Source organism: Carassius carassius, chromosome 42 (assembly GCF_963082965.1).
Source record: "Carassius carassius chromosome 42, fCarCar2.1, whole genome shotgun sequence".
Taxonomy (NCBI): domain Eukaryota; kingdom Metazoa; phylum Chordata; class Actinopteri; order Cypriniformes; family Cyprinidae; genus Carassius; species Carassius carassius.
The window spans coordinates 23,903,737-23,930,657 of record NC_081796.1 but is presented as its reverse complement, the minus strand read 5'-3'; the positions used below and the strand labels follow the sequence as shown (position 1 = coordinate 23,930,657).

The 26,921-nt window shown below is 36.7% G+C and overlaps 1 protein-coding gene across 1 annotated transcript; it reads right to left on the bottom strand.

The window, feature by feature from the left end:
• Positions 1-9,320: 9,320 nt before the first annotated feature.
• LOC132124274 (RB1-inducible coiled-coil protein 1-like) lies at positions 9,321-26,653 on the bottom strand. The gene is made up of 23 exons (XM_059535220.1): positions 26,314-26,653; positions 25,112-25,243; positions 24,289-24,415; positions 23,862-24,032; positions 23,429-23,631; positions 22,390-22,828; positions 21,081-21,251; positions 20,053-20,237; positions 19,712-19,898; positions 19,471-19,552; positions 19,324-19,388; positions 19,109-19,212; positions 18,842-18,968; positions 16,595-18,531; positions 14,325-14,502; positions 13,666-13,774; positions 13,224-13,506; positions 11,880-11,931; positions 11,720-11,767; positions 10,672-10,730; positions 10,464-10,591; positions 10,143-10,213; positions 9,321-9,752 (listed from the first exon to the last, which is right to left on the bottom strand). Exons 2-23 carry the CDS (start codon positions 25,180-25,182, stop codon positions 9,675-9,677), a joined length of 4,875 nt encoding a protein of 1,624 aa, XP_059391203.1. The 5' UTR covers positions 25,183-25,243; positions 26,314-26,653; the 3' UTR covers positions 9,321-9,674.
• Between the last annotated feature and the right edge of the window lie 268 nt (positions 26,654-26,921).

The following is a 26,921-nucleotide window of genomic DNA, read 5'->3' as shown; positions in this document are numbered from 1 at the left end:
GTTGAAAAAACTCCCTTTTGGAATGTTTGGAATCCCTATTTTATTAACTTCGGCAGAACAAAGCCATGCACCAAAATGTAAAACTTCAGTCCAAATTTAGAACCCTAAGTATGAAAGTACACTCTTAAATACAATGGTTCTTTAATGGCATCTATGTTTCCATAAAGAACCTTGAACATCAATGGAACCTTCTGATTCCACAAAAGGTTCTTTATAGTGGAAAAAGGTTCTTTAGATTATCCAAAATGGTTAAGACAAAATGGTTCTTTTAATAACTGATCACTGAAAGGTTCTTTGGGAAATCCAAAATGGTTTATTTATGGTATCACTGATAAACCCTCTTTTGGAACCTTTAACCTTTTTTATAAAACAATTTAATACCTTAGTCTTATAGCAAAAAACAGTAACTAACCATAGACTTTATATATATTCACCTGGCAGGAATTCTTGTCAGGGCATGCATTTTTTGGAATATACAAGTTTAAAGAATCATTTCAATGATTAACGAGACAATTCGGTTCCATAATTGCATCTAATGTCAAAAGTATCGCCTTTTAATTTGTCTCGGCAGTGGAAGTTGAAATTTTCCAATGCAAATCGTTTTTTGTACACAATCCCTTTGGCCATAACTGTGGTGGCGGTTTGAACATGGTGTGTGACGAAAGTTGTCATCGCTTGCATTCGCGTCTCTCTGAGCAGAACAGAAACAGCAAGAAGTTCTAACAAGAAACAGTGTGCCAGGTGGCGAACTGGCTGTACCAACACAACGCACAATCTGTCCGCTTCTACATCCAAAGCACTAGCAGCTGCCATCAACAGCCCCACACTCACACTCTCTCTCGCACTCACACACACACACACCCCTAAAACATGTTTGCTTCCTCCACTGCTCTCATGTGAGTGATAAAGCCACAGGTCGGCCTTCACCACTTTTTAAGGGTTTTTCATATTCAAGTTACATTTAAAAAAACTACATTTAAATTATATTTTGTGTTTAGGCCTCACTTTAGTGAACAACAATGTGTTTTCTCGCTGGAAAGATCTGCTAATCCAAAATTGAGTGGTTAGAGATTTTTCTGGGTATATTTTTGTAAAATATAATCCAAAATTGTAAATATAGAGATTACACCTAAAATCCAAAATGGGCCTTTTTACCTCCTTAATAGACATTTGTGCTCTTATTGTGATCAATTTATATCTGTTTCACTTGAAAATATGTAATTTTACAGAAGTAATTTGTGTTGCGAATTTTTTTTACGTTGACTTTAAACACTTTTTTTGGGTTACATTGTTTGAAAAATGTAATTCCAAATTGTGGTTATGACTTATGTTTGTGAATATAAAATCTTTTTGTTACTTTTGTACTCTTTGTCCCACAATTTACCTTACTTACTGTATTAACACATATTCCTGGTCTTACTGTGAACATTTCATTGGTAAAAAAAAATATTAAAATTTACATCAAATTGTAACTTTCCTTTCAGGTGATGTCACCAAGCCTCTTATTTTTAACTCCTCCCCCAACCATCTTCACAATACAATTCATTCCCAATGCAAATGTATCATACATTAGAAAAATTTATTTGCTTGTGGGTGTTGTTTCATGCTTGCGCCGCCTCAGAAATAACATTCTTTTCAGATGATGTCACCAAACACTCTTATTTTTAACTTCTCCCCAACTACATTTTCACGATCCAATTCACTCCAAGTAAATACATTCAAATCCTGTCCTATATAATTTCCATTGACATTTTGAGTTTTAATGTAAATATGTCACATTAGAAAAACAAAAATGCTTGTCGGTGCCATTTCATGCTTTTTGGCTTTTTATTTTTATTTGTATGTATTTAAAAATTGTGCATAAGACTTTGTGCATATAAAATCCACACAAGCACATATTGTCCAAGTCCCCAAAATTACTATTATAATTAATAGTTTTTGGAAACTATTTATCAGAGTGAGAGAGAAAATAAATAATACAATCATTCATCAAAATGTAACATCTTCAGAAACAGCTTTCTATTTTGGATGATGTCACCAAGCCCTCTTAGTTTAAACTCCTCCCCCAACCACATGTTCACAATCAAATTCATTCCAAATGGCTAAAATCCTATCTTGTCCTACTTCTTTTTTTTCACTAAAATGTCCAGTTACACTTTAAAATAGAATCGGTTGTTGGCCTGTTTCATGCTTTTTGTGGTAATTTATATATATATATATATATATATATATATATATATATATATATATATATATATATATATATATATATAATGTAATCCAAAATTGTGCCAACTTTGACTTTGTGCATTTAAAATCCTCATAAGCACATTTTATCCATGACTACTGGATTCTGTTTCCTGCCAAGGGTGATACACTGCATGTTACCGAGGACAAAACATGTCACGTAGGACTGTGCTTTGAAATCATCCCGGCCTCGGCAATTTTTATTAAAACACAACCAAGAACAACGATTGCTAGTATGCGTTTTAATCACATTTGCCATTTTTCCACGTTTTCAATTAGAGAACTGAAAAGCCTGAAAATCTGTCAACATGTAGAGATTAAACGACCGTAAAACGAGGGCGACTGGAGGTATGCATCCACCTCATCGCCTGTAAGCTTCCGCTGCAACCATGCGGCTAAAAATAAAAACTTGGCAAAGTTGTGCACATCTCTTATTGGTCCTATAGTTTGATTTCACATTTAGCATGTGTGGCCCCCCCTCGCGTAAACACGGCATTCTTCTCTACCCGCCATACAATGTGACTTGAGTGACTCTGGCAGCGAGCTCTGGATCGCTGCTCCTCAATCCACCAGTGTATGTTATCAGCAGGTAAACAAGCTTTCCAACAAAGCCATAATGGAACTGCAAGCGGCATAAAGAGAGTCATCTCAAAAAAGCTATAAAGTCCATCAAAGCTGGTGTCATTCCTTCTGCACAGGCGCTGCGGCTGCAAAAACGCTGGAAGCTAGCTTCCATTTTCCTTCGCCAGATATCTGCTGATACCACCGGGAAGGTTCGGACCAGTTATCTGTAACTGATTACTACTGATGAAACATGATATCTTTTTGCCAAGTTCTCTCTAATCTCTTTTTAGTTTGAAAATATTTATTTTCTTCATGGCTAAAAACATCTGCAATCCCAATATTTAAGTTTACACATTAGATTCTTGGCCATAACATGAATACACATAAGCAAATCGCTATAAATGTACAGAATGTACTAAAATGAAACTCTCTTTGGCTGCCAATCATAACGAGGAGCTTTTTTTTTTACCCAGAGTTTGATCAACTGAATCATCTGGTGTGGTGTGAATACATATTCTATTCTCTTCCATGGCACCAAATATCACGCTATATCCTACGGTCTGTCAATCTGGCTGACTCACACAGACACACACGCACAATGATCTTTGTCTACGACATGAAAAGTATCTAAATACAAACTCTATTAATGCTGCGTTTGAAATAGAACGTTTAACTTGCAAATGTATAAATATTTGCGGCACATATTGCAGCGTTTGATGAGCACACTGTAATGATATATTATTACATGCGGAGGCATTACACCTTCTGTCATCATGTGGACACAAGCCATGTTCACACAAGATGCAAAAGGTGAGAATCATATGGCGTTTCTGTGACCGGCAGAGGTTCATCCTGTTGCGGTGAACAAATAATGACGCACTCAATGACTTTTAATTGCATTTGACTTTAAATTCTATATATGCTACACTATATGAATACACTAATATGTTAAATAAACCACAACTAAACATCCATAAGCAGAGTGAATTTGCCATGTAACATCCCGAAGGGGTTAATTTTGCAACATCAAGTACTGATTTGAGTTCAGGTTGCATTTTATGATCATAATATCTTCAAGCTTCCACTGAGAGAAAAATTTAGTTCGTTAGAGTGTATAAAATATTCGCCTAAGTAACGAGAGGAAGGCTAAAACAATATTAAAGGCATTACAGGGTTAATTCATCCATATATTAAAATTATGTCATTAATGACTCACCCTCATGTCGTTCCAAACCTGTAAGATCTCCGTTTATCTTCGGAACACAGTTTAAGATATTTTAGATTTAGTCCGAGAGCTCTCAGTCCCTCCATTGAAACTGTGTACGGTATACTGTCCATGTCCAGAAAGGTAAGAAAAACATCATCAAAGTAGTCCATGTGACATCAGAGGGTCAGTTAGAATTTTTTGAAGCATTGAAAATACATTTTGGTCCAAAAATAGCAAAAACTACGACTTTATTCAGCAACACCTTTTTCATCTTTTAAATTATGTTTCAGAATTTTAGTGCCATGCAAAAGCCTGCGATTAATCCAACCTCACACAGGGTACTTAGACCTAATCCCCTTAGACAATTATTATAAACTTTATATAAATTTCCCTTTTGGGTGAACTAACCCTTTAATACTGAAGTCCTCTGAGGTAGTATTTTTCTTTTTTTTTTTTTTTTTTTTTTACTATAAATTTAGGGAAGTCGTGGCCTAATGGTTAGAGAGTCGGACTCCCAATCGAAAGGTTGTGAGTTCGAGTCCCGGGCCGGCAGGAATTGTGGGTGGGGGGAGTGCATGTACAGTGCTCTTTCCACCCTCAATACCACGACTTAGGTGCCCTTGAGCAAGGCATCGAACCCCCAACTGCTCCCTGGGTGCCGCAGCATAAATGGCTGCCCACTGCTCCGGGTGTGTGCTCACAGTGTGTGTGTGTGTGTGTTCACTGCTCTGTGTGTGTGCATTTCGGATGGGTTAAATGCAGAGCACAAATTCTGAGTATGGGTCACCATACTTGGCTGAATGTCACTTCACTTCACTTTTAATCCATAACTGAAACGCAAAGTTGCTGGATGCGCAAAATATGAGGGAAATGAAAGTAGCACCGGTTTCAGTTACCCGGAAGAGCTCGTTTTGCAGGAAGTGGCGGATCGCTAAAGGTCGCGTTATAATGTCAAAATGTATTTTGTCTAATTGTTCTCGATTTATCAGCAAATTGACTGGTAACATTTTCATGAGCAGTCATGTTTATTTTTTTTATGGAGTTTTTGTCTACCAGATTTTTTAATTTTTTTATATAACATTGATATGTTGTTAAACAACAGTATCCTTTTAACATACTGTAGTATGTCCCCCATAGCCTCATTTTTGAAATTCCTGTCAAATATGGCACTACTCTGACTAAGGTCTATCAGCCATTTGTATCAGTTGTCTCTTTGGTTTAGCCAGCACAGCAAAACTGGATCAACCAATGACGGGAGTCTGGGGGCGGGACTATCTGTAGATTGACCAATGACAGATGTGGGGAGTGTTCAGGAAACTTGTTTGATAACAGGTTCATGGTTTCATTTCACAATACAAAACTGGTAGCACAGAAATCACACTTCATTTTGTGTGAGATTTATATAAAGTTTATAATAATTGTCTAAGGGGATTAGGTCTAAGTTTATTTAGATCTGAAACCCTGTGTGAGGTTGGATTAATCGCAGGCTTTTGCATGGCACTAAAATTCTGAAACATAATTTAAAAGATGAAAAAGGTGTTTGTATGGCTCTGATACACAATTTAAGAGAACGTAATATCACATACCGTATGATCAAACAAACACTGCATCTTTTCTCAATAAGCCATGACATGTGCTCTTTAACATTTATCTCTTACCGGGAATGTACAATCCTCCATCTTGAGTAGAGGCACTTGAGGCGAATGAAACATGTCTGTTTAATGATCGTTTTGAACGTGCGCGGCAATAAAATAATCTTTGGAGAGGCTGTATATTACAGAGACAAAATCTGTTGCTCAATTTCCACACTCAAAGAAGGAAATCTGATGGAATTATAGCTATTTCCAGGTCTCATCTCTTATGTACAGACTAAATGTTGTTTAATTTCTTCATTTTGATGTGTTGACACACCGAGCCCAGATCATTTTCCACTCAAACCTCTAAAAGCTCCATCTCTATTATCAACAGCAATGGCGGGATATTAGATGACAGATGGTTTAAGTAGTTTTGTAATAGGCATGATTATAGACATCAAGCTTTAAATAGGGCAAGACTGCAGAAGTCAAACATCTCCTCAAATCTACCTTGACAGCAGAATTGCCAACCGGTATTTATAAAATGCAAAATTTGAATTATGATAATGTTTTTATGCTTAGTTCATTATTAAGACAGTCACACATATGAAATATAACCTAATCTGCTTTAAAGTCAATCAAAATGGATCCTATTTAACACATACTGCCATTGAAAAATTAAGAACAACCCATTTTATAGTCTTTTTTTCTCCACGGAATCATTTCCTGATGGGTGCCAACCTATTAAATGTAGTTATTTCATAACTACAGATGATCTGTTGTAAAAATGATTACAAAGACGCATCAATCACAATATATGCAATTGAAAAAACTGGCAAAAAGTTAAACGTCATGCAAATTCAAAACAGCTAATACACATTTAGTCGAAAATTAAGTTGTGATTGAATTTATGTCTCATAGACTTAATATAAAGGATAAAAAAAATAAATAACTAAATATTAAAGGATAGAAATCACAATAGTTTACTTCTATTACATTATCATAATAAAGAAAGCAAAAGGGGCGGATTTCAAATCATTTCTTTTAACAGTTACCTTTGCTTTGATGGGTTGTTGTTGTTTTTCCCTCAGGTGCTGCATTTCGAACAAGAAAAATTGGCATTTCATTAATGAATATTACGTTTTTTACAGTCACATTTTTTAATTTATCTAATAATAAATGTATAATACATTTTTCATGTGTTCCCCATATCACTTTCCATGCTACTTGTCTTTTATAAAATCCCTTAAACTTACAAAAGTTAGTCATTATGCAACAGGACGTGACATCATTTTGGAGGGAAAATAACAGCACTAAAAAAAAATATCAGCAATGAATTGGTTAAATGTTTTTTAGAAGTACTTATAAAACAAAACTCACTTTGACACACACTGTATGAAAGAAATCAAGTTTTACAATATCAGCTTGCCAAAACATGGTTTGAAAATATAAAAACTATATTTTAGTTCTAATGTAAACTAGCAGAGAACTCTTATTTCCATTTTGTGCATTAATAAAACAATAATAATAATCTGGTTATTAATCAACCTTAAGTGTGTGAGCCAAAGCATATTTCAGAAAGACCAATGTATAACTTAACAGAAACACTTAAATTCCAAAACAAGTGTATTCTTCCTCTCTTTTTTTTAATTACAAAAACTCTTAAAAATAATGGCTCCAAAAAGGGATTTTTAAATGTATTTATTTGTAGAAATGCCATAAAAAAAACCCCCAAAAAAACATTGTTGGAACATTTTAGTGAATAGTCTTTTTTTCTTAGTGCGAAAAACATTTAAATAATCTGAAGGATTTTTCCACTAGAAGAACCTTTTGTGGCATGGAAAGTTTCCATGAATGTTTAAAAGTGCAAAAGAAACGTAATTTTTTTAAGAGTGCAGTTTAAAAATGACCACCTCTGCTCCCTATCTGCACCAATAAAAGTGAGAAAAAAAGTGTGCAAAAATAAAATATTAGAAACCACGTGCATTGTCCTCGGACTGTTAATTCAGTATATTATCAGCTTTTTGGTGAAGCAAACACCGTTTGGAACGATGTCACACCAGCTCCGTGGTGTCTAGCATGGGTAAGTCCCGGATCCACAGTAGGGGGCCGTAAACATTTACACTGAGAGGCTGTCCATTCCACATGCTTCTCCTTCACCAGCAACCTCAGCATCTCGCGTTTAGTCATTCAGGCCTGTCCCGAGATACTACGAATCACACCATCAATTTATGTAAACGCCATCCAAATGTGACAGCCGACTTATGCTAAACGGAGCAAATAAAGCAAAACATTGCCGAGACACCCCTAGGCCCACATGGTACCGAAGGCTCGGCAGAGAGCTGCTATGCTCCCCGCTGTGAACTGGGAAAGTGATGTTGGTGCGCCGTGCTCCTCCAAGAGGGTAATACCGTTCCCGGGCCCCAATCGAAGCCCTTTTTAAGTCTGTTGTGTGCAAGAGCATGCCAACATTAGCACACAACAGTAGCTAATGCCCCCACAAAAGCAAACATTCGACAAGGACCAAGGTGAAAGAAAAAAAAACGTCCAAGTTGGGAATAATTCCCTCAACTGCCGTACCTCAGCACTGGTTTATTTTTAGACGGAACATGTTACATAAGTGACAGACAATAGCAATAAAATGGATCCCATTAATTCCTGATATGTATGGGCTTGTATGCTATTCATTCGTTTAGTTGACACAATAGAGGCGTAATTCTTTTAAAATCTTCCGTTCTGCTCTGTTGGAAGTGTTGCCAATGATTCAAGAGCATCAATATGCGATGATTGCAAAACTTATGTAAACAAGTACTTACAATCATAGCGGTGCGTGCATTTGCATAGGGAGAGAAACAGAATAAGGGGCATATTTTTGGGTCTAAAATCTTTGAACAGAAAACCCTTTCAGAGTATGTTTTCCAATCAAAAGCTCTTTAAAATGACGTGCAACTGGAATCGTACACAACTATATCAGTACTGGAGAACAGATGTTATGGGAAACATCTTCAAGCATCAAGGCCAAAGCTTTATTGTACTTTGTTTCAAACAAAACAAAAGCTTTTAAATGTATTGAAAATGCATCTCTTTTCCAAAGGAATGGCAAATAAAAATATAAAATAAATGAAAACAATAAAAAGAAAACTATTCCAATACATTTGCAATATCCTCGCCAAAATAAAGTTCTCGGAACGGACGCTGTGGGGAATGCAATCCACTGCGAGGAGTTTGGGGTCAAACCTTTATTGTTTTGAAAACTCTAAATTCTTTTACAATACAGTCATTAATTTTTTGTTACTGTGTGATGTGATGAATAATATACAATGTCGTGGTTAAATTCAATAAAGACACACATTCACAAACATGAAATATTACTTTCTATATTTCAACATCCTACAACAGAGGGAAGATATGTGCTGCTTTTCTTCTGACGCTTGTTTTCGACAGCACAAACCTTCCTTTTGAATCAGTGAAAGCGTCGTCTTTTTTCCAAAAGTGCATCTGAAGGATTGCGAGGCCTCTGCCTCTATCATAATAAACAGGCGGGTCGCACTGTGCTGTGAGTAACAACCAGCAGCTTTTTACAGATACCTCCGACTACAACGCATATCCAGACAACTAAATTAAAGAAAATATTATCTATATGCATGCCATGACCATTCCTCTGGTAACATTTACAATAAATGTATATTTTCATAGCCTTCTGAAATAGGTAAGCTGATCATAATAGCCCCCCCCCTCCCCAAACCCGATTATAATATTAATGATGAACTAATATGTAACATCCAACTGCTTTTTGTTCATTTTACAGACTTGTGACAGCTTCAGAGCCATCGTAGTTGGAGCCAATGCCCCGATAAAGTTAGAATCATTTGGTCCACATTTACAAATCCTCTGTGTATAAAAAAATGAGATAAAATAGTTTGCAACAGAGGTAAAAAAAAAAGAAAAAAGAAAAGGGGGTAAAAAGCGACAAATGATTTTGTCTTCTGATGCTGACAAAACAATCAAGGATGAGCGATTCTGCTTAAAAAAAGCAATAAAAACATACTGAGCTCATTACAATATGATCAATTTGTACACGATTACACTTTCTTGTTCCATGGCACGGCCTTTACTCTGTAGAATTTAGTGCCGAGAGGAACTTTGAACCGGTTTAGGGCCTGGAGACAGACAATGACAAAAGAAACACGTTCAAAATATATAATAGAATATCACATAAAAATAAATAAATAAAAGAGATCATTCCATATACGTGCGTGAAGTAATGATTAACAGCTGATTATAAAATACACCGTTTTCTGCTCAAATTAGTTGCAAAACAGAATTAAATGCACAATTCTAAATCAATGTTCTCATCCTGATGTGCCAAATTAGAAAGTTTTGCAAAGGGACTGAGTATCTGCAAATGTTAAACTGAAAACAGGGTAGTGCTTAGTCATCAAGGATGTTATAAAATAAGAGTTCAATAATAATAGTCAAAAAGCTTATTTACTGAAACATAACTCTTCCATTTAGAGCATTCGAATAAATAATAGAGTAATAACAGTTACCTTTTTGGCTTGGCAATATTCCTTCTCCATGACTTTTCCTAGAACCCATGGCCGTCTTGTTGCTCCTGTCCCTAAAAAAAAAAAAAGGTATAACTGATATACAATAAAAATGTGCAAATATGTAAATTAAAACAACAAAACACTTTATCAGGAGTAAAACACACTTTCTTTGTCATTTCAATTTAAAAATACATTGATGGATTAACATATACAATTAATAAATTATTAAATTGAGTAAACATGTACCATCATGTCGGATCAGAATTGTTACTGAATGAATCTGTCTCTTTAAGAAGTCTTCCTGTTGTGTGTGTGACTGACCTGGTTTGAGGTCCAGTGCAGTGAGAGACTCTGAGTGCAGGAAATAAAGGGTGGGACCAACAGTGAAGAGAACGTAATTATCGTGCCTCTCATCCAGGATTATGAGAACCAAGTCGCCCACCTGAAAACTACAAAAAGAGGGGTTTTCAAATGAGGTGGAGGGCTTAAATAGCTCAAATCATTAATGCTAATATCCAACAATACTTACTCTCGAATGGCGATTTTCTCTGAGTGGCGTGACGAGACGGACGACATGCTCTGTGACATCTGTAAAACAAATTGTTAGACGGTTCTAGTGATATTCACACTAGTATATGTTTGTTAGGTTTCCTGCGTACACACTCTGCAACTTTTATAAAAATAAAACGGCATACACTGTATAGCAAAAAAAAATCAGTTTTGGTTTAATGCAACATTGATGAATCTCATAAATGTCTGCTGGCGTATCAGTGCTTGTAGGATGGAGTTTGTACCTAAAACAAATGTATGTGTGCCATCTAGTGGTAAGGAGTAGAACGGTCTATTAAATAGCATGCATTGGTAGTACATGCATATTACACACAGTAGGGACAGAGAACATTGTAATTTACATAGATAATAAATATGAAATGTGGGATTTAAACATGTTTAGTAGTTTCATTTCAGGCTCGTTTGCAAATGAGCTGAAACTCAGCCCGAGCTCAATTACCCAGGCACATTTCAGAGCTGTTTTTCAGACTAAATTCATCTTGTGAATCTGCCAGGACTCTAAAGTGTGGGTTATGTGTCTCATAAGATGCGTCTCGCGCCCAATAAGACGGTGATTGTAATTTTGCTAAAGAGATTAAACCTATTTACAGAAATATTCCCAGGGGAAATATAATTAAATTATATCAAAGAGTCTCATGTTTTAATGGACTGCTGATAATGTGCAAGTAGTTACTGTCATAACAACAGCAGTGTAATGTCTATGAATGATACAGTGAAGACAGAATATATCCATTATTTTACTTATGGATATAAAAAAAAAGTGAATGCCTTTAATGATCGCTGACCTGCATTAATCGAGTGTATTGTTCTATTTACCATCACTAATTACTGCTTTTAATTGACTGTTCAAGTGGTCAATTATAAACTGAGATCAAGCACAAAGGACACAAATACAGATGATCAATTAAAAAGATGTTCTCATACAATTAACACATTCAGATGAAATATGAGAGCCAAAACTGTAACCAAACACACATTCGTGTACAAATAAACTAAAATATATTCACCAATCTTTGACTTAGTCTTTTGTTCTCTTCCTCCTTCATATGTAAGGTCTGAAACACAATAAGAAATACTTGCATCTAAAATATACATTTTTAAGAAATGCAGTGATTACATTTGGTCAAAATATTAAAACATCAAAGTGTGTGTGTGAAAGTGAATTACCCTTTCCAAAATCAGTATGCGCTGTTTCTCTTCAGACAGCATAGGGTTGTCACTGCATCAAAATAAATGTCACAAAATACACAGTTCAATAATTCAGCTTTGAAAAGGAATTATTTTCTAAAAGCCGATAATAATTCAAAGCAGGAAATTTCATTAATGTGTCAAGACTAAAAACCGCATTTCAGGCTTTTAAAAAGAAAGCGCTGAAGACTCCTCACCTACAGCAAGCGCTCGATTCACATCTTTCCTCTTCTATCTGATCTACTCCGCTTTCCTGTCTCAAACACGTTCATTCAGCTTCTCTAAAGATACAAGGTCTAGAAAAAACATGGTCTTGCCTCTCTCCACAAATAGATCCCTGCATACTTTTAAACCACAATTATTTTTTTCTAACTACTGCTGATATTCTACTAAACATAAAAAAAAAAAAGAATAATAAAATTATACATGTGTTTGTGGGTGTATCAATAATAAATGTGTAGATTTCTGACTACATATTAATCACTAATTCTGTTCAAAAATGACAAACTATAATAACTCCACTATTATTAATTTTTTTTATATATATAATAATATACATTTTTTTCCAAATAAGTCTGTCTGTAGATTTACATCCATAAATGTATAATGCATCTGTAGATTTTTGACTACAAAAAGCATATCACTTTTCTGTTCAAAACTACCACTTAAAAAACTCCACTCTGTTGTTATTATTATTATTAGCAGTAGCAGCATTTTTTTATTATAATAATATTATAATATATAATTTGTTTTTCAAACAAGTCTGTCAGTAAAAATACATTTATAAATCTATAAAAACTGTGTAGATTTTTTATTACAAAAACATATTAAGCATATTAATTCTGTTCAACTTCTGAAATTAATAAATCTAGCAATTTTGCTTTATTTCTCTCATGACAAGATTAAAAACTGAATGAGGAAAATAAACAGATGTTTTTGGCATGTGTGTGTTATTCATTGGGAAATGAATAAAAATCTAAAAAGTTTTCAACTGTAACAAACTACATCCCTCTAAAACTTTGTTGCTACAAGAGCATGTGAAGTCAAGTGTTTTGTTGCAGCTCATTCAGCTATAGCATTGTGCAGTATTTTTAGCACTTCATTATATACTGAAGCTGGCTGTGCAGGTTTGCTGATTTACACTAATGAATGCTGTCGAGTGAGAACATAGGCCAACAACAGTTTGTTCCACTGCTATAGAAAAACGAATCATTTCAAACCATCTTCTGTATAATGTCAAAGACATACACTCAGAGTGCTGTTGACTAAACTGAGCTTGGTAGTTCAGTTTTTAAATTAGTGAACTTCTGCGCAGATGCTTACTGCACTGTCATCATGCTGGCCTCCACGGCTGACTCCACCCTCTCCTCATCCTTCAGTGCAGCCATGGACGCCAATCTCTCTGGATCAGGGGTGGACGGTGAGAGGACTTCAGCATGGGCAGGGCCACAGGCACCAAGAGCTTCCGTGAAGACCGGGATGGGATTAGGAGGAAAGAAGGATGAAGAGACGAGGACGGTGCTCCTCAAATGGTTCAGTTCCTCCTCCATCTGCTTCTTCTCCTGAAGGATGGAGGCACGGTCTTCGGAGAGTGTTTCGATCAAACCTTCATTAAAACAACAAAACACAAGAGGACAATGATCATATGTCGTGCTTTTTTAGCATTTATTGGTCACACTGACCATTTCTGTGCAGTTTGATAAGAAAGATGTTTGAAAAACAAGTGAAAATGTACTAAAATTATATGATACAAAATATGTTATACCTTTATCTTTCTCTTGTTGCTGCGTCAAGTTTTTGAGCTTCTCAGTGAGATCATTGATGAGCTGCTCTTTCTTTAGTTTCTCCCGGGTCAGAACAGTATTGAAGTTTGTCTAGAAATGATCAGTACATTAAAACAAGCAATTTTAGGGGTTTTAGAGGAACAATAACTATATTTTCATTCAGTTCTGTTTTTTTTTTTACTTGTCCGGACAAAAAAAGGAATTAGTTTCAGCTACAAATTACAATATTTTTCATTATATTTCATAATATGTTTCACTAAAAGAACAAATTACTCAGTTCTTAATTTTTCATAATACCTGGAAAATACACAGCTGTTATGCAAGTTCAATTGAATTCCAGGACGGCTATATTAAATACACACTTTTGCTGGAAAATAATGGCACTCATCCATTATTGTATTGTTGTTAATGTCAGCCATTTAATTTAATGTCAGCATGTTAGATAATCTTACCTTGGTGACATTTAAATCTGCAACAACTTGCAACAACTACATTTAATAGAATTTTTAATAAGTATATAAAGACATGTTCAGAATGTAAGATGTAGTGACTCGATGGTTTTGCCAATTTTTGAATTGCAGTGACAACAAAACTTCAGCTTGATTCAATTCTTACAGTTGAGATCCTTTATATTGCTAACCTGCTGCTCAGCAATGAGCGCGGTCTTCAGGTTCTGCATCTCCTCGTTCTTTGTTCGTTCCAGGAGCTCAAGTTGGGCCAGGAGCGATGCCCTTTCCTCTGTCCACTGACCACTGTCCAGTGACAATGCAGTGCTGGTCTCCACACCAGTCTCTGTCTTTTCTACAGTAGGTGCCACTCTGCAACAGAATCAGGTGTGAAAATTGACTGCACCATACTGTAAATCAACCTGAATTTGCATTAATGACTGCCAAGACATTTAAGCTGACACTTACTTCTTAAACAAATTACACAATGCAAATTCATAAGCAGAGGAAGTTATTACATTCTGAAGATCCTTCTTTGCATCTTGTGAACTTATGAACTATTCACGATAAGACAAGAACATGTGCAAATAAGGTAAACAGCAACAATTTAGTCGCTTTCTGGAGCTCTAAATGTGTTCACTATTTGCAGGGTTTGAACCTACAACCTTTTATTGCTAGCTTAGAACTATAACCACTTGGCAACACCCACTTTTTCTAAAGTGTTTCTTGTTTGTACAACATTAGTCACCGGAATAAATAAATAAATATTCAAAAACCTCCAATTTACTGGGATTGGTGTTAAGACTTGAACACAAATCTGTTTTCTGTTTTTAATTAATCCCTATTTTACAGGCACATGTAACAGGGTTATCACATTTCTTTGCTAATTTCTACTTAAGAAATGTTTTAATGAAACGGTTCACAGTTTTGGTTGGTTCTTTTTGATGTGCTAATTATTCACAAGAGTGAAATCAGAAAGAGTAAGTGAATGCATGTAGCTTGTGTGTTTTCTGTTTTTAATTAACAATGAAGTTAGAGGTAGAAGCTTTCCTTTTAATGGACTAGAGCAACACTGTTTCAGTCATTTCATTTGTGTCCTCGGCAGATGCTTCCCTCACAAAATTGCAAGAATTATTGAGTTATTAATGTCTAAATCAACAAGACACTGCGGTTATCATCAAACAAACCAACAGAAATAACAACAAAAAAAATTCTTTTTTTAAACAAAATAATGAGGAGTATTTGATTTGCAAAACTCTGAAACAATGCTAAGACGGTGTGGGTGTTTGCTCTGCGATTGTTTTGCATTCTGGGTGCTTGCCCCAAAAAAAAGAAAAAATAATATAATTATAATAATCACCACTTTGGTCAATAAGATTTTCTTTTTCAAAGAAATTGATCATTTTATTCAGTAATGAATGCATTAAATTGATCAAAACTTACAGTAAATACATTTATAACGTTACAAAATAATTATATTTCATGTAAATGCTGTTCTTTTAAACTCTCCATTAATTAAATTGACCCTGGACCACAAAACCAGTCTTAAGTGTACATTTTTCGAAATTGAGATGTATACATCATCTACAAGCTGAACAAATAAGCTTTCCATTGATGTATGGCTTATTAGGATCTGACAATATGTGGCCGAGATACAACTATTTGAAAATCTGGAATCTGAGGGTGCAAAAAAATCTGAATACTGAGAAAATCGCCTTAGAAATTGTTCAAATGAATCAATAGTCCCCAGCTAGTTTGTTTAGTTGCAACAATAGCAGAGTTTCTGGGGACTATTTTCAGGCACTCCGTTATATCATTGCGCCTGCTGCACTCATGGTACGGCAGCAAAGTTTCTTGATTATTACGACGGAATGAGAGTATAGTTCCTAGTAGGGCTGCACGATATTGGGGAAAAATGACATTGCGATATTTTATTTTTCTGCGATATATATTGCGATATGAAATCTAATCGAATTTTTTCTTAAAAACAAAAATGGGGTGAGCACACTTACATTCTCATTTTAAATGATTTAAACATCGACACCATCGTGTCAATTGATTAATATGCGCGAGGGAGAGAGAGCAAGACAGCGCTCGTGTTGTTTGAAGACGGTGAGCGTGCGGCTGGGGCTCGCGCTCGCACGCTCTCTCTCTCTCTCTCTCTCGCAACTTTTCATTTTCTGTCGGTCTTAGTACATGATATAACTATACAGGAGTCAAGTTTTAAATAGGAAAAATATCCAAACTATTTGGTACTTTTGAGCGAGGTGCTAACGGTCTAATCAGATTCAATGACCTATGCTAAGCTAAGCTAAAAGTGCTACCGCCAGACACTGAGTTCAACTGTTTAACTCCAGGGGAGTTGGAAAATGAGTTGAGTGTTCCTTTAAGTAAAATTTTTTAAATCTGAATCCTAGAATTATTTTCGTGGGAATGTCTGATTAGAAAACTTGCATTTACTTACATGTCAGTGGACTTTCTTCCTTTAAGCTGATTTTCAAGCAGTTCAATTTGCCCTAACAGTCTTGTCTCAGCCTCCTCTTTTTGGAGTTGAAAGTCTCTGGAGGCCTCTTGCAATGCAGCTTTGACTGCCTCCTCTTTCTCCTTCTCCACTCTCTGCAGGGCCTCCACCCTCTCCTGCTCCAGTCTTCCTGACAGTAGTGCGTTTTCTGCTTGCAGGTCTCCGATAACAGTCGATAGCTCTCGCTCTTTCTCCTGGAAAGCCCTCTGCTCATCCTCCTTTACCCTCTGTAAGGCATCAAGCTGGTCCTGGTGATCATGCTGGATCTTCTGGACTCGTTCCTCACAGTCTTTCTCTGCGTCCTGCGATTTCTGTTTGAGTGCTGAAAACTCATGGCGTAGCATGGTGCTCTCCTCTTCATGTCGATCCACAAGTTCAGAGATGCAGTGGTCCTTCTCCAACCTCATGAGTGCTCGGAGCTCGGCAAGGCCCACCTCAGACTCTTCATTTTTCTGCTGGAGCTGCTGGTTCAACATGTCGATTTGCGTCTGCAAGGTGGCTGTTTGGGTAGTGAGCTCCTCTCTCAACACCTCCTCTTGGGTGCTTTTGGCCTCCTCGTACTGGAGTCTCATGTCCTCCATTTCGGCCTCTTTAAGAGCCATCTCCACTTCCAGTTTGCAGCAGGCGTCTGCAAGTTCAGTAATGCGAGCCTCCAAGTCTTTCAAGCGTCCCTCGCGTTCCTTGAGTTCAGCAGAATGGCAATCCATGAGATCTCTTAGCTTCACCAGGTTCTCCTGGACAAGCTTTTCAAGTGCACTCTCTTTTTTCAATCTGAGAGACTCCAGCTCTGCTTCATGTTGTTGTTTCAACCGTGTCTCCAGGTCCTGAAGGCGCACCTTCTCTGCCTTCTCCATCTCTTGTCTGACTTTCTGTTTGCTGTGCTCGATCTCAAAGTGCAATTTCTCCAGCTGCACAGTGACTTCGTCCTTGGAGAGCAATGCAGCTTTCAGTTCGTCACTTTGCTTTAAGAGCTTCTGTTCAAGGTCCAGCAGAGTTTGCTTGTGAAGATCTTGGAGTTCTTGCATAGAGCGTGCTCTCTCACTCTCCAGCTGGGATATTTCCTTCTCCTTACGCTCCACGAGCCCCTCCAATTCCAGCATTGCTCTTTGGATGTCTCGAACAATCTTCTGATTGCCCTCCAGCTCTTCCAGCAGGGTTTGCATCTGCTTTTCATGATCGTCCTTCAAACTCTGGAGACTGGTTTGTTGCGTTTGTCTTAGGTTCTCCTCATGACAGTATCTGACACTGTTGAGAGCATTTCGGACCTCAGTGGACATTGTTTTCAGGGCAAATCCAAAGTCTCGTTGCTCCTTCAGAACCATACCTCGAAAGTGGTAAAGGTCTTCCTTAACTTTCCTTAAACTGTTATGTGACTCTTCCGCAGCAGAACGGTACCTGTCCGCTGACAGCTTGAGTGCTGCAATCTTTGAATTTTCCTTCTCCAGCGTAGTAGTGTCCTTTATGCGTTTGCTATCGATTGCATTAATGACAGAGGAGTAAAGAGACTCCACCATCATCTCTGGGCTTGTGGGATCACTTATGGGATTAGGTGACAACAAGTTTTCCTCAATAACAAACTCATTAACTGCTGACATGAAATCCGACTCAGGACTTCCTCCCAATGAGTCCAAGTCCAAAGAGCCTTGTTGTAATACAGGATCCATATTGGGGTGCCCAATGGTTTCAAAGTCAAAGGTCTGGGCATCTATGCTGTCGGGTGACAGGTCCTCCAAGGGACCAGGAAGCACCAGGGGTTGGCAGTCCGGTGCTTTTAAACTGAGAGTGGACAAAGTTTTGGTGGAGGTAGAGGTGATTTCAGTTGTGCTTTCAGATCTGGGTGTTAATGCGGTGGATCTTTGAGCACTCTGGCTACAGGAAATCTAGAAGACAATGCAACATGTCAAAATCATATGGGAAATGACTTTCCCAGAATAGTCAAATTAGACTTAATGCATTTTAAAAGTTGAAACGTATCGGAAGTAGCAACAGATCTTGCATTCATCACTGCCACTTATTACTTTTTAATTAAAACTTATGAGCACATAATGAAACAAATGCTTGGATTAATCACGTTAAGATCAACAAAATGCATTTAGAAAACAGACAGGGTGAATTACTATTTCATGCCATCTTTACAGGTTTATAACAGCCAATATTTCAAACACTTAAATGACTGTGTACATAAAGTACCTTTTGTTCATTTAGTAGGTCTGTAATAGTTTTTGACATCTCGTCCACACTCTGCACAGCTTGAACCAGCTGATGGAGAACCTCAACATGCTGGTTAAGAGGCTCAAAGTCACACAGTGTGGGGACCCTAATGAAGAAAACAGGCATCAGGTCATCATTTAGGAGTATTTAGTCATGATTGGAAGGGTAATGGCTCAAAGAAATGCAGTTTTGCATTGTGAAGTAATGGTAGAAATGTACTATCATGACCAAGTAAGAGGCATTTACCTGAGGTAAGGCTGAACCTCGGAAGGACAACAGGACTTGAGATACTGCAGGTCACTCAGGGAAATATCTGGAAGCTCAAAGTCAAACTTTCGAGGCTTTCGGGTCTAAACACAAAACAAACAAACAAACGAACAAACAAAAAATTAATGCTGAAATGTACTCATAAAGTCCATGAAGGGATCCTGAAAGATGAAAACACGTGTTCAAAGACTCACGCAAAATGAAGAGGGTGGCCATGAGTCCAGTCCACGAAACAACCGGTTTCTGAGGAATGATTTCCCTGAGACAAACAAAATCATGTGTCCATGTTTGTTCTTAAAACTGAAAGAAGTCACGTAAGAAAATATGAAGAATAAACTTACTGAAGAGCTTCCCAAAGGTTTCCCTTTGTACTTTTTCTGCCTCATAGAGGTTTTTCCCATCTTTGACAAGAGCACTGGCCCACTGGAATAAAATTAAAAATAAAACATTAACATTTTTTTTTTTTGAGAAACAATTAAATGTGCAAAAAAGATATCATATTATTCACTCTCTCTCTGGTCAAATCACTTCTGATTACATCTGCATCTCTATAGAATATGAATGAATGTAGCTGATTCTTACTTGTCTGTAGTGTCCTATGAACATTTTGCGTCTGACCACCTCCACTACGGCGAGACAGTACATCTGTGGCACAGTGCTGAGTGCCTCCACCACCCGCACGCGCTCCAGCAGCTCCGTCAGCAGCCTCAGAAGAGCCTGCAGCTTCTCTCCATCCTGATCAGCGTGAAGCATCACGTAGCAGCACCATCTGATGGAGAAGACACCACAGTGCAGTTAGGAAACACTCCACTTCAAAGTATTGTAGCTCTCTACAAACTGAAAATAGTCCAAATCAAAGCCTAGACTAGTTATGTTCTATCCAAATTAAAAACAATTTAGCATTACCCATGAAGAATACTTACTTGAGTCGAACTTGAAGGTTGTTGGCGAGCTCCTGTTTGGCAGTGGTACATTTCTGCTTGATGTCTAGTAGCTTCCTGTGATTGGTTAGCATGATCATCAGCTGATTGGCATGACTCAGACACAGGTCAGGCAGCACCGAGGTGTCCTTCAGGTTTTCAGCCCTCTTCTGATTGGCATGAAATCCCTAGTAGAAGGCAAAGGAGATCACATGAGGAAGAGTAGCTTTCTGAAAACCTTTGCAATATAAAACACCTTTGCAATATATTCAAACATTAGAAGCGTGGCTAATAGGGTTGCACGATAAATCGAAATGGAATCAAAATCACGATTCAACAGAAGCTGCAATTATCATGCGTATTATTATTGTAATGTTCATTAAAATAATGTATATTTATAATGCAATGCCTTTATCACTGCTTAGAATACTATGAAATATGTTGCATGGCTTATTCTGTTTAAGAAGCCACATCATCGCACAGAAGGATTTATTTCAAACACTCAACTGATGTTATGAGAGTTTGGAGTAAAAATATGTTATTAAATGTGGTATTTTCACATGCTTACAGATGGAGCAGCATTTACTACACAGAGCCACAGTTCACTGAGAAGCTAAGCAAACAGCTGACATTATCGCTAACGATTTCATAATCACGAAATAAAATCATCAGTGATTTTTTTGACGTGAATTGAACTACGGCTCTGTGTAGTAAATGCTGCTCCATCTGAATGTATGTGATGATGATTTACTGCTGATTACAGAACTGACAAAATGTGCATGACAATCACATTCGATTAATCGTGCAGCCCTTGTGTCTAAAGTTTGTTTTGTCGACCTGCCACAAAGTAATACAGGTTTATAAAGAGGCTGTTATTTTAAGAGGTTAGCCAATCATATATACATCTCAATGTCACAGTAGCAAAAAAAAACTAAGGTTTGAAAATGGGCATAAAAATAAAATACCATAATGAGTAGAATATGTCCCCTTCAGGCTGTTTTATGCTGACTATAAAAATGAGCGGTGCTTACCTGAGCAAGTTCCTGCTGTTCATTGACCAACCGTTTACAGCTGGCTATCATTTGGTCAAGAGCATACAATCTGTCCTCAAGACCTTTGATGGCCTTCATGTTCTGATTATCCAATTTGGTAATCGTCTCACGGCATTCAGTTAGAAAGGGTTGGATAATTCGTGGGTCAAGCTAGAAGCATAAAAAATGACAGAAACAAATAAGAGCTTTTCATCATTGTTAGTCAACAGTTAATTGTTAGTGTCCTGTAAATGTGATGCTGATGTACTCTACTGTTCAAAATTTTTGGGTTGGTAAGAAAATGTTAATGTTTTGGGAAAAGGTATGTATGCGCATTAATTAAAGCTGGATTTATATTATAAAAAATACAGTAATAAAAGTGATATTATGAAATATTTATAAATTACGGTTTTACATTTAAATATATTATAAAATGGAATTTATTCCTGTTATGCAAAGCATCATCTTCAGCATTACATGATCCTTCAGAAATCATTCTAATTTGCTTATTTGCTGCTAATTAGTGTTAGAAATACTGAAAATACTCATATATTTAAATACATATTTTAACAATAAATGTATTTATAATGTATTAACTGTTATTTTTATCAATTTATTTAATGAGCATTTTCTTAGTGTATTAATTTAAGTATTAAGTGTTAATTTATTTTTTTAAATCCCTATTGACCACAAACATTTAAACACTAGTGTATGTGATGTCTATGTGATGTATAACTGGATGTTTCAGCCACAGTATATGGTTATATTTGTTCAGTATTATATTTTTTTCATATTTTTAAAAACGAAACAAAACATGGTTTTTATTTTAATACCCATTAGGTAATGCTTATATTTGGATATTCCAGTGAATTAAATAGGTTAACCTTTTTTTTTTTTTACTTTCTATTAGGAACTTGATGGAGGCAAACTATAGATAAAAAGATTATTCATAACAAATGAATGATAAGCTGGGGAAACAAAACAAAAGTCTTAAAACTCTAAACCTGACTGGATATTTGAGGACATTGCAAAATATGACAGTATATATATATATATTTTTTTTTTAACGTCTTACTAATAGCATTGCTCTCTGTTTGTTGTTGTATAAGCAAATTAAAGCATTCTTCCTCACTAACAGCTGGGTAAATACAGGTAATTTGATATAAATATTATAGCAAAATCTCTGCTGGGTGACACACCTCTACAGTCACATGGTACACATCATCATAATGTAAATAAATAAAGGTTGCCACAGGTCTACAGACTGATTCATAATTTGACCAAGACATTCCCTCCTGATATCACTCACCCTGTTGATTGAATCAAAACACTTCCTCACTACTGACTCTACATCGTTAGGTCTGTCCTGAACATTGATCCAATCCAACAGTGTGACATTGAAAGAGGGTGTGGCTCCCTTCTCTGGAGACTCCTCCTCTTCCTCTAGAGCTTCTTTTAGACTACAGCTGCTCTTCAGTCTGTCCTGAGGAGAGGAGGACGCCTGGGACGACACTTCTCCAGAAGCAGACACCGGCGAGAATGACTTTCGATTCTTCTGGCTGTCAGCGGGACAGAGGATTGCGGACTGAGTGGATGTTTCTCCTACTTCTTCATCCTCATTCTCGTCTTCTTCATCTGTGGTTCTTGGGTGAGGGGAGCTGGACTTCTCCAGGCTTTCTCGGTAGCTCTGCCGAGTCAAACACTCTAGCAGTGGAATCTTTGCCATGACTGTGACAGCAGTGCCAAGCCTGATGAATAAACATTAGAATTAGTGATCTATATATCTATATTGATCTATGTATTTATATATTAAAGTCAAAAGTTTAAGGTCAGTTTATTAATTTATTATTCAGCAAAGACACATTAAATTGATAAAATGTGTCAGTAAAGACATTTATAGTGTTACAAAATACTTTTTTCTCAAATAAATGCTGTCCTTTTGAACTTTCTATGAAAAACAAATATAAAAATATAAAGCAATATTTAATTTTTTTTTTTTACATAATACTAAGGACTGTTTCTTGAGCAGCAAATCAGCATGTTAGAATGATTTCTGAAAGATCATGTGACACTGAAGACTGGAGTAATGATGCTGAAAATACAGCTTTGCATCACAGGAATAAACTACATTTTAAAATATATTCTAATAGATAATATTTCTTTTAAATTGTAATAATATTTTATAATTTTTATCTAAACTGTTTACAATAGAATCTATCTTAGAATTTAAGACAACTTAGAAAACGTAAAATAAAAAATATAAAAAAACATATACCTGATGTTTTAACAACTTAACTTAAAAATTAATTTCAAGAAAGAAAGAAAGTTAGAGTTAAAAATTCCCATACTTTGTGAGTTTTAATTTGATGTCTTCAAAATCCTGTTGGTAATTTGTATAAGCAGTGTCAAATTTCATGAGGAGTTTCTGATAGGATAGAGTGCAGTCATCCAGGTTAGCCATGATGGCCGCCCATCCCTGGTGCTGAAGGTGTTCGTCATGGACCAGACGCTCACAGAACAAGCAAAGCTTCTTGGCAACCTCAAACATTTCCTAAAAAAGGGCACAACAGACCTCATGGGAGTCTTTTGCATAAAAATGTAAGAAACCCTTCCATCCGAGCCTTTGCCATTTGCATTCATGCTCTCAAATATAAGTAATGCTCAAACCTTACATAAAAAGCATTGATATAACATAGTGTGGATGAGCACAGATGTGTAAAACTGAAAAAATCTAAGAGGACAGAGGTTGTTCATTAGGTCAGAACAGAAGTTGGCCTGTACCACAGCCAGTTGAGTGCGGGAGGCCACGGTGTGAAAGACAGCAGGCATCATGAGGGACTCCTCCACCTTCAGCTCCATCTCATTCTCTATTGAGAAGGTTGTTTTGGGGATGGTTGGAGCTCGGTCAGACAGGATCATCTCTTTGTTGAATAAGAAGATCGGGTTGGTGTCCTGAAGCAGCCAGAGATAAAAATCAATGGCCATTTGGAAACCATGTTATTCCTCAATATTGTAGAGTCATTTTAAATCGACTGACTTATATGCACTGCTTTTATGGTGCTTCTTTGCAATTTTCATGTCAAACATTTTAACCGTGTACTTTGTAGCAATGATCAAGCATTTGACTAAAGAATTCATATGTAATAACTACTCTCTAAAAATGTTGAAAATCAAAAATGCTGTTTCGGTGTCATTGCTTGTTACTCACTGTCCCGGCGCTGTAGCTGCACACGCGCCTCTCTGCCACCATACACTCCCCTCCATTGACCACCAGCACCTGGTGCTGGATTGCAATTTTATATTTGGCCTGAATGGCATGTTTAAGATCCAAAACACTATAAAAAAAAGCATGAGGCACAACACATTTCAGTTACCCCAGTAAAACAAACCAGGACTCAATTTACAAACAAAATATTTGGACTCATTTACATTAGCAACTTAACCATCATAGCATTATACAGGTATTTACACTGGAATTATGTAATTAATAAATTAGTATATTGCATCTCTAAGTATATAATCCATGTACATATTACATTATCCAATATAATGTGGTTTCTCATGAATATGTAAATATATGTGTGTGTGCGCAAATGCATAAATACATTTATCAAATTTTAGGATGATAAACAAAAATAAACATTATTACTGTAAGTGTTCATATTATTTCAATGCAATATGTAACAAACAATGAACAGTACTTTCCCAGCATTTAGCCATCTTTGTTAATGTGTAATACTAATATTTATACCAATAAAGGTTGGAAATGATTATATTAGTTAATGCATTATGAAAATATAAAGTAACATTAACAAATACTAATAAATGCTGGATACAAATTACAGTTCCATGTCAGTTCATGATATCTTGTGCATTAACTGTGTAACTGTACATAACCTTATAGTGTTAAACAATGCCAAGAAGTTATTCTCACTAAATGCTCACTAAACAGTCTTCACATAAGGTGGAAACAAATTAAACCTTAAATATTTACGGATACACTTTTTCTTAAAAACAGTACATTCTCTTACGTTTGGACAGCAAGTTCAGTGTCAAATGTCAACGTGCTTCCATTGTTGACTTGAAACACATACAACTTCATGCTGAATTCTCCGCTGAGCCTGCCTCCAGCTTGATTTGTTCATCTAGTCAATTATGGCTGCCTGGTCGAAAATAAATGAAAAGCACACAATTCAAGTCAAGTTACACCAGAACTTAAAACTGATGATAGAAGATATCTACTTAGATAAATACATGGTTGCACTTGAAAAGGCCTTTAGAGTTATCTGCACAAGCACACATAACCTGGAAACCATAACAGCCCTACATGAGTGTTTCAGCAGATAAGAAGCTGGAAAACCCACAGATAACTGGCTACTCACGGTAATTAGGGACATCATTTTAGGCCTTGACAAAACAGAAACATTTTCAGATTATGACATGAGCATTGTATAAATCTCTGGGGTTGTTTGTGCTCCATAACGTGGTTAGATCTGTAAAACAGCACACAGACCAGCATGACCATGTGGCCCAACTCTGGCTGAGTCATGTTGTTCCCTGTGGGGAAACACCATCAACACATGCAAAAAGAAGTCCCTTTGTATCCTAATTTCCAACGGGTGTAGAACTTTGACAGGACGCATTGTAGCAGCTGCTATTACGGATACAAGGAATAAGGCGTGGATACCAGGAATAGCACAAGGTTCGTGTGGCCCACATGGGTAATAAATGTTATTCATTTATAAAGGAGTAAAATGGCATAAAATACTGTTTTAATCCAACATAAAATGAACCACAATTTATGTATGTTTGTCACAATTTACAATGTGTCAATACTGACTGACATCTTTCCTCTTGGCAAGAAACTTCTAGGTTAAAATATGATATTAACCTAACTTGTTTTCTAAAACATTGATCTGTTAATATGCACATAAGGGGCTCCTGAAGGCTACCAGTCTTTGTTCCAAAGGCCCTGGTCATTATTTAGGGAGGGTGACGCTATGTCCAAATCTCTCTCAAACCATCACCAGGACGCTGAAACCTCATCAATAACACATTACATGAGAGCTAACCCACTAATGCCTCGTTCAACAACCTCAGCCTGCTTTTATTTACATTATCTAATTATAGTTTGAGGCAGAATTCCGTATTAGTGACCCAAATTATCCGTTATTTGATTTTGCACTTCCACATCCACAGTGTAAGAAGATAAATCTGTATCAAACAGTCTTACCTGAGCTGTCTTCAGTCCATTCTCTACATGAGAGCAGATTAACAGGGTGTTTTCGGCTGAGATGTGGAGGTTTCTGTCGGCTAGAGGTTGAAGCTGTCGGGCTAACAGGCTAAAGCTCATCACTCCGATCGCGGGCCTTTATTTTTAATTCCCATAATACGCCCAAATTCATCCAGGACGAGCTGGGATAGACTCATTAATGCTTCCTCTTTCAAGACATGGATGTTAGGATTGCCGGTAATACGATGAGAGTTTTGTCATCGAGCTTTTTTTCTGGCAGGGTCGCGTAGGGATCCGCTAATGTTGCTTCTCTGTGTTTTGTTATTGTCGTCACTGCGCAGCGAGGTGCATTCTGGGAATGGCAACGGTCGGCAGTCAACCCCTGGTCTGGGATCAGTTTACAAGGGTGGCTTTGATTATGAGTGATGCTGGAGTTACGAGGAAACTGATCTGAAATCAGCCACTTCGGGCTATGGATATAATGACAAGGTGTGGGAGCAGTTTGAACAAATGTTGAGTTTTAACATTTGTATAATAGTTTAGACTTTATTTAGTATGTTGTTTACGTCTAAAGAATGACAAATAACAGATTGCTAAATCCTAAAGAG